Source organism: Procambarus clarkii, chromosome 13 (genome assembly GCF_040958095.1).
Source record: "Procambarus clarkii isolate CNS0578487 chromosome 13, FALCON_Pclarkii_2.0, whole genome shotgun sequence".
Classification (NCBI taxonomy): domain Eukaryota; kingdom Metazoa; phylum Arthropoda; class Malacostraca; order Decapoda; family Cambaridae; genus Procambarus; species Procambarus clarkii.
This window is the reverse complement of record NC_091162.1, coordinates 42,400,420-42,408,988: the sequence shown is the minus strand read 5'-3', so window position 1 is coordinate 42,408,988 and position 8,569 is coordinate 42,400,420. Positions and strand designations below refer to the sequence as shown.

The 8,569-nt window shown below is 38.3% G+C and overlaps 1 protein-coding gene across 1 annotated transcript; it reads right to left on the bottom strand.

Moving 5' to 3' along the window:
* Positions 1-350: 350 nt before the first annotated feature.
* On the bottom strand, positions 351-8,356 carry LOC123757331 (alkylglycerol monooxygenase-like). The gene is made up of 7 exons (XM_045740898.2): positions 8,252-8,356; positions 7,978-8,102; positions 7,681-7,829; positions 7,301-7,558; positions 6,997-7,148; positions 6,284-6,535; positions 351-1,092 (listed from the first exon to the last, which is right to left on the bottom strand). The coding sequence occupies exons 1-7, from the start codon at positions 8,354-8,356 to the stop codon at positions 802-804; spliced, it is 1,332 nt and encodes a 443-aa protein (XP_045596854.2). The 3' UTR covers positions 351-801.
* Between the last annotated feature and the right edge of the window lie 213 nt (positions 8,357-8,569).

Here is an 8,569-nt window from a genome sequence, read left to right as displayed (position 1 = left end):
GTTCTGGCTGAATGTTGACATTGTGTGTCATTTATTTATACATAACTTTAATAACTGTTAGGCTGCAGGACAAAATCGAAATTCAAGTAAGACTGGGCTCAAGACTATTTGCTTCCTGAGAAATAATGAACATAAGTTGTAGTTGTAAGTTTGATATTGTTATAATTGGGTGGGAAGAGAAACAAACTGGTGATCCACATGGCTTTTATTTACCGAATAATACCACACCGGGTTATCGGTGACATTTACACTGTATTCACCTAATCTAAGTAATAATTTACAATGCACCATTTACTATGTACCATTTACAAAAGAGCATCTGCTCGAAATATTATTCACCTAAGTAATAATTAATCCAACAAAATAACTTAATCCTAACAGATATTAAAGTCATCAGCTGGAGAATTAAAATCAAACTGTCATACATGAGGCCATCAGGTAATTAGTAGGCTTCTAGTTAACCGGCAGATGACCATTCAAACGTAGGGTGTTTATGAAATTTCCTAGACAATTAAGTACTAATTCAGACAGTAAATGCATTATATAATTTGAATTCACAATTACAACTTCTCTTCTGAATTATTACTCCCGAATGTGGAATTGTGTGAAAGAATTAAATTGCCTGTATTCCATTCAGGTACAAAACTACTGTTATCAGCAAATGTGAGATAATGAAGGCAAAATTTAAATGATACCAGTTTGATATGGTAGATTCATTAAAGAGAATACAAGAACAATTTAGCATTTCGATTTGTATGGAAATCATTTCGATCTGCATGGAAAGGCTCCTAATTCGAGATGTTATAATTTCGGTATGTTCTGCAGGGTCTTATTGGTTAGGTTAGTGCCTAGGACTATGGTTAGTGCTTTTGAGATCCAGAGGGTAAAGGAAGCAGTAAAGTAGAGCAAGAGGGCAGTGTCCACATCTGGGATGGCAGTAATGGATGTGGTGGAGGAGTAGGCTATCACAGCAGCACAGCGCACAGCCTCTACCACTGGCGCCCACAACCACCCATCATACATGGCTGACATCACACCCACTGTCACGAATATGAAGATCTGGCACGTCACAACCGCCTCCAAGGATAATATCTGAGGGACACAAATAATATATATTACTACATTACCCGACACTAATTACATAAATAACTTTGATTTACGATAAATCTAAACTAATTCTGCTCTATTAAATGTAATATTAATTCTAAATATTCTTGTAGGGCTGTCGGAAAATCCGACACCATTTAATATCATACAGATAATAGCTGTATTACCAACAAGTTACCCATAGAAAACGTAACTTAGTGGAATTACCGTCTAAAGAAAACGGGATATCATCACCACATACTATTATAATTCACCAGCTATTCTGCTGGGAATTGTTCTTAAATACATTAGTCTTTGGACTTTACCATCATAAAAACATCTTATATAAATTAACTTAATTATCAATATTAAAGTAGAGTAAATGTGACCCTTCTATCACTTTCTGAAATCTGGACAAAGTAGGCCAGGCGTCGGGGAGGAAGGAGGGAGCCATTGTTGTGTCACCTCCGAGACGTGTGGAGCAAATTCGGCTCCTATCATTCTGGACAATGTCGGCCAGTAACGTCAATAGAATGGAGTGTTAAACAGCCATTGTTTATATTGAGACCAGAGGCTCACACGGGAGCAAATACGGCTCCTGTTAATTTTACTTGGACGTAGTGTTATGGAAACCAAAGGTACCATCTCCAACACGATGTCTACAATTCAAGTTAAGTCTATCCGAAACCCGTTTATCATTCATTTATGGCCATTAATGTCAGGATATAGGGTGACCCGGTTAGATCGCGAAATCGCCTCATACTAAAGGTCAAGACGAGGAAGGAAGATTTGTGCACCAGTTACTGGGTGATATGGAAGCTACCTCAAAGAGGATAATTTGGTGTCTACACCCTAGTTATACCTGGTGGACTAACCTGCCGTACTATAAGATAAGGAACCTCATCAATGTATGTAGCTATTACTGTAGTTTGATTGGCTGCATATATATATTCAATTAATAAACCCCCCATAATGTGTAGAGGATCGATTTGTGAGATTATGAGATTATTGCAGAAATACAGTCCACTTATCATTATACAAATTGCTATCGAAGTATATAAATTAACGTAAATATAAATTCATATAAATTAAATAAATATAAATCTCACAGGTCGGTTCCCACATTATTTGGTCCTTCGAACCGGATTCGAACCAGTGACCTATGGATTCATTAAATATACTAGTGCAGTGTTATTTAAACAAAGCCAGTCAAGACGGCGGCGTTGACTCGTGCGAGTTCACGAGCCCCGCTCAGTTCAGTTAAGCCTTAGTCAGCGGTTTCATGCACACCCACAGATTTGGTGGCGTGTTATTCTGTGAAATGACAGCGCTAATATAGAAACCAGCCAAATTAGTGACTGTGTCGCGAGATTGTTCACGGATTTCGTGGTGTTACATTTCGCGAGAGATTATCCACGAATTTTGTGGACTTTATTTCGCGAGGTCACTAATAATATTTAATACTTCTTGATAATATTAGAAGTTTCATAGAGGCTAATTAAGAGGCTATTAACAATAATTGTGTATATTATTTCTCCAAAATAGAGAATTATTTAATATAAATTGCACTAGTGATCACAGTATAATATTTACTAATTGCCAACCCACAACAGGGTAGGATATTAACCATTGACTAGTTGAACTATTATCGTTCATCCTAGTCCCATTATTACTATAGTCAGTTGTACTATATTCAATAATCTAACACCATTAATGAATGGTCCAGGCCCTATTTTGGGTGTAATTTTTATCAACTCGAGTTGAGTTGTGTATATATAATAATTTACTTATGATCATTACACCTTTGAGTGATTAATTAGTGTCTATTCCATCCTAGGGTGATATAGAGGAGCTAACCTAAAGGTACTTCCAGTGACACTGGTTTATCACTCAAATTATTAGTGTGTATGATTGTATATATATAATGTGTATTAATTTTAAGTGCTAACCTCTAGTAGAGGTAGGATTATTGCCTAGTGAGTTCAGAATTTACCCTAGGCTACCATTAGTGTTTGTTCAGTATTATGAGCAGCCCAAGTACAAGCCCCACAAGGCTTCACCAACTAGCCAGTATGGATAATGCAGGGAGAATGAAAAGAACCCTTGCAGGTCTTAAAGGCCACTTAACAAGACAGATCAAGAAATGTGAAGATTTGTCACAACAATCAACAGTTGATTATGCTGACCTGGAAAGCTATTATCAAGCAGCTGCAGGTAAATTTGAGCAAATCAAATGCCAAATGGCTGTCCTTGTGGGGACAGACTACTACCATCAATTCATTGGTAGCCCTACTAAATATCAGGGTATAACCATGTTAAACTCTGCAGGAGGTAAATTACTCTCAGGCCCAGTATCAAGCCTGAGGAGACCTATGCCTGCAGATAAACAATACCAATAGAAACCTAAATTTGTCAGCTGATTATATTTCTCCAGTAGCATTATACTAAGGAGATTACAGCTGACTATAGTAACAGGGGTTGATGTTAGTATCATCATTTAAAGCTGAAGATGAGTTCATGAGGCCTCAGTGGCAAATCAGTGAACAGTAGCCTAAAACAGCTACAAGTCACTGCGACCAATGTCACTGAACCCACTGCAGTCTCAGAACCATACTTTACTTTAATGATGAGCTATTCAATCTTCTGAATCAATTAACTAAATTAAACCCCAATAAATCTGATGACTGATTTGATACATTTATTATTTAATCAAGATGAATTCCATGGGCCTCAGTGTTTATATATCAGTGACCAGTTACCTGAAGAAACTTCAAGTTATATCTAATGTCACTGATCTCACTGCAGTCCCTGAATCATACTTGACTGTAGTACTTGATCACATCCAGTCTTCTGGGTTAAATAATATGTAATAAGGCTTGAATATTAGCCTTTCAAGAGTTGACAGGGAAATGAAATCGCATTAGACTTCTAACCCCTGCAACTCTAGTACGGGACATCCGTCCTGTACGAACAGACACACAAATGTGTGATTACTAACTACTAACATCAAATTAATCTAATAATTCGAAGGAGGAGTATCGGTGTTCGTCTGTTCTAAAGAGGACTTCGACCCGTGAGCAGCCCCCTGGGGAATTATGTCGGAAAATCCGACACCATTTAATATCATACAGATAATAGCTGTATTACCAACAAGTTACCCATAGAAAACGTAACTTTTAGTGGAATTACCGTCTAAAGAAAACGGGATATCATCACCACATACTATTATAATTCACCAGCTATTCTGCTGGGAATTGTTCTTAAATACATTAGTCTTTGGACTTTACCATCATAAAAACATCTTATATAAATTAACTTAATTATCAATATTAAAGTAGAGTAAATGTGACCCTTCTATCACTTTCTGAAATCTGGACAAAGTAGGCCAGGCGTCGGGGAGGAAGGAGGGAGCCATTGTTGTGTCACCTCCGAGACGTGTGGAGCAAATTCGGCTCCTATCATTCTGGACAATGTCGGCCAGTAACGTCAATAGAATGGAGTGTTAAACAGCCATTGTTTATATTGAGACCAGAGGCTCACACGGGAGCAAATACGGCTCCTGTTAATTTTACTTGGACGTAGTGTTATGGAAACCAAAGGTACCATCTCCAACACGATGTCTACAATTCAAGTTAAGTCTATCCGAAACCCGTTTATCATTCATTTATGGCCATTAATGTCAGGATATAGGGTGACCCGGTTAGATCGCGAAATCGCCTCATACTAAAGGTCAAGACGAGGAAGGAAGATTTGTGCACCAGTTACTGGGTGATATGGAAGCTACCTCAAAGAGGATAATTTGGTGTCTACACCCTAGTTATACCTGGTGGACTAACCTGCTGTACTATAAGATAAGGAACCTCATCAATGTATGTAGCTATTACTGTAGTTTGATTGGCTGCATATATATATTCAATTAATAAACCCCCCCTAATGTGTAGAGGATCGATTTGTGAGATTATGAGATTATTGCAGAAATACAGTCCACTTATCATTATACAAATTGCTATCGAAGTATATAAATTAACGTAAATATAAATTCATATAAATTAAATAAATATAAATCTCACAGGTCGGTTCCCACAAGGGCCTCATAATGTACTTACATTATGCATCCAGCATTTCTTCGACCCATAATTTCGTTGATTATTTAAAATTATCAGAAAGCTAAAAATGGGTTGAACTTGTGGGATTAATATAATTTGCTGTAAATTCTGAATTAATTTGCCTGCCTCCCTAAGTGAAGATAAGACGGTAGTCGTATCAGACTTAGGTGCTAGGCGGATGTGTCGTGGAGTGCTCTTGAGAATGTGTGACCACATGCTAAGCAAATTGAGTAAGATCAAATAATATCACATTGTCTGTCTGAATATGGAGAAGGCGGTTTGCCTCAGCAACAGGAGAACCTCTGGGAACTCTTAGAACTCTTCTCTTACAAAGAACATCGTATGCATTATAAAAGCCAAGAAAATGGAAGAAAGCTCGTGGGGAAATACTGTCCCGTTTTCTGATTTGGTTCCTTTGGTTAGGTGAGGACACGTTAAATTAACAGTTTTCTTGACTTTGGGAAACCTTAGGAGAGGCTGCTGGGAGAACCAATGGGAGACTGCTATGCGTGCAGGCCTTTACAGGTGAGCGAGGACCAATAAAAAGAAATTATAATACAGGTAAAAAGTGAAACCGAGAGTGGGATGAGAAACGAATTGTAATGATCAATGCCAGACGGGACCGGGTCATTTGAGGTATCAAAAGGAAAACGTCACCAGACAGATGCAGGGTGTTCCTCGGTCATACATACATAACAGATGGAACCGACGTGGCAGTGGGAAGTATTAAATTATCTCAATAAATTTATTTGAAATTTATGAGCATAGTTGAAGTAAATGTGAATACACACAGAAATCACAATAATGTAATACATCAAATGAACAAATCTACAAGGGACGTGATGAGGATTCGACCCAGCGCATGGGATATTCCCAAATTCGCCTTAGTCAACTGAACATGGTCAAAAGAATTGCAACCGGGAGTGCTACTGCCCTCACTAGGATCCCAAATTGGGGTTTCACACAATTCCCCATGCCTCCATCACGGACTTTGTTCGTTTAAATGTCAATAATTAGCAAACAAGGTGCGTAATGAAGACAAAAACTCTGAATTAAGAGCAAATGGAGACAAGAAACTGTAAAGGCCTTACCTGGAAGTTGAAGCACATCAGCTGTTGAGCGATGAACGACAGCGCCATGTGAGTGGAGACATACATAAATTTCCACAGTGGCAGTTGGGGGTCGTACTTGGGCCTGGGAGCCTGGACGTCGGTGAAGGTGAGAGGGTCCCCTAGACGAGGCGTCCCCGGGACCCAGCCGGGGCCGTAGAACACAGACCTCAGTGAGTCTCCCCAACTGCTCATGCTTCTTGCCTTCCGGTAAACTTCAGCGAAGTAGAAGAACTGTGCAGATAAATTTCTAATATGTAAAACAGATTTACAAAGGCCGCTTACCACAAAATGATGGCGAGTTCAAGAAAATATTGGGGAAACTCCAAGCACGGTATACATAAGAGCTATATTTATATCAGATGGACAAATGTTATGAATGAATTTATGAATTTCTGTACAATAAAACAAAAGTGTACAGAAAAAATATTTAATAAATATTTAATATTTAAATATTTATTAAATATTTAATATTTAAATATTTATTAAATATTTAGAGTATAGTAAAAATATTTAGAGTATAGTAAAAATATTTAGAGTACTTATTTAAATTAATACTTATTTTTTATATTTTATTTGTATACTTAAAAATACTTATTTTTAAGTATTAAGTATCCACTAGTTAAAAGATATTCCTCTATCGTACATGCTTATGCATGAGTTCGGCAAACTGAGTAAAATAGTTGATAACATACCTGATGCCAGAGAACGTTATGGGTCTGGGGCTGCTGTGTCAAGCCGTAGACTATCTCCTCCTGGTCTCTCTCTCCCTCAAAGGTGCCAAAGATGCGGTCCCAGATGATTAACGCACTGGCGTAGTTTTTATCCAGGCACCACTTGTTAGCTCCTGGATATAAACAATTAGTCTGTTAAAGTATTATGCTAAACATAAATCTTTCAGATAAAATGATTCTACTAATATCTCATTAGTTACAAACGAACGGAGGCATTATGCGGGTTTGGAGGCATAAAAAAGTAGACGCATTGCACCAGACCTACCATGATGGGAAGGTGTCATGAAAATCCAGCCTATTGGTCCGAGGCTGCCAATGTACTCTGTATGCACCCAAATCTGGAACACATAATTTAAAGCAATGTGGACAACGACAGAGGGTAGCGGAAATCCTAGTAGAGCCAGAGGTTGGTAGCAACACATATTGGCGGGTCGCTGGAACATTGATATGCGTGTCGCCGTGGCAAAGTCGAAGTCTTCAGAAGAGTGGTGGACCTGATGTATTGCCCAAAGGACATTCAGTTCTGAAGGTGGAGAAACAAATAATGAGTTTAATGATGGTATGTGTTGTCAGCCGGACAGCTTAATATCGCACACTACCTTTACATAGATAATTGACCAAGATAACAGTTAACGTTTTACATACCATGGTTAGCTCTGTGGATCCAATAGTAGCAGAAGTCAACGAATATGAAGGCGCCAAACCAGGTATAAGGCGAGTCCCAGGGTAGTTCCCACAGGCGGTACTGGTAGAGCATCTGGTAGCTTGCCACACCAAACGATGCAGTCACTAATCTGAAAGCACAGACGTTCATGAAATTAATTTTCTTCGAAGTTAAGTACTCATGTACTTAACAGTACATGTTAAACATACATATTATTATTACTATTTAGAACCTTTAAGCCTCCCTCCGAACGCAACACAGTGCGTTCCCTCCCTTACCCTGCAGACTCGTGAAGGATGCCAATTCCAAAAGACGAGAAAACTTGGTTGACTCTGGCAGGGCGGCCCATCAGGTAGCGCGCTATCACCTCCGCAAAGACAATCGTTACGACCAGTGGAACTGCCTGAAATACACAGATTTATTATAGCTGTCTTATGTTAATATACTAAACTCACATCTTAGCTGACATTTAGATGCGAACTTACATGCAGAAATATTTCGATTATGTAGTTGATTTAGTCAATATGATGCAAATGTTAACAATAAAGGTACCTCTTGAACGTATTCGGGGACTTCTTCAATATGCCTGAAGGTTGACCTGCTCGGGTGGACCAAGTACAGCATCCTAGCCATTCGCTCAATCAGGAACCACCCCATCGCTGTTGCACACAAAAGCGAAACGTTAACTCGGAAATTGTGAAACGTTATTAAATATATAATATATACGTAAATTATACTAATTCTGTTAATACACATTTTTCTATAAATATATTTTTCAAAAGATAAAATGTCTGTGTTGAGCCTATACAAAGGAAAAAGTTGGATATGTTCAAGATGAAAATTGAGATAATATTAACATATAACAGTGTG

What these genes read in the sequence shown, in the direction of transcription:
- LOC123757331 (XM_045740898.2), bottom strand. Translation starts at nt 8,356, where the DNA reads ATGGGGTGGTTCCTGATTGAGCGAATGGCTAGGATGCTGTACTTGGTC. An exon ending in TCCCCGAATACGTTCAAGAG is followed by an intron (nt 8,103 to 8,251) that starts GTACCTTTATTG and finishes TGTGTATTTCAG; the next exon opens with GCAGTTCCACTGGTCGTAAC. An exon ending in ATCCTTCACGAGTCTGCAGG is followed by an intron (nt 7,830 to 7,977) that starts GTAAGGGAGGGA and finishes CTGTGCTTTCAG; the next exon opens with ATTAGTGACTGCATCGTTTG.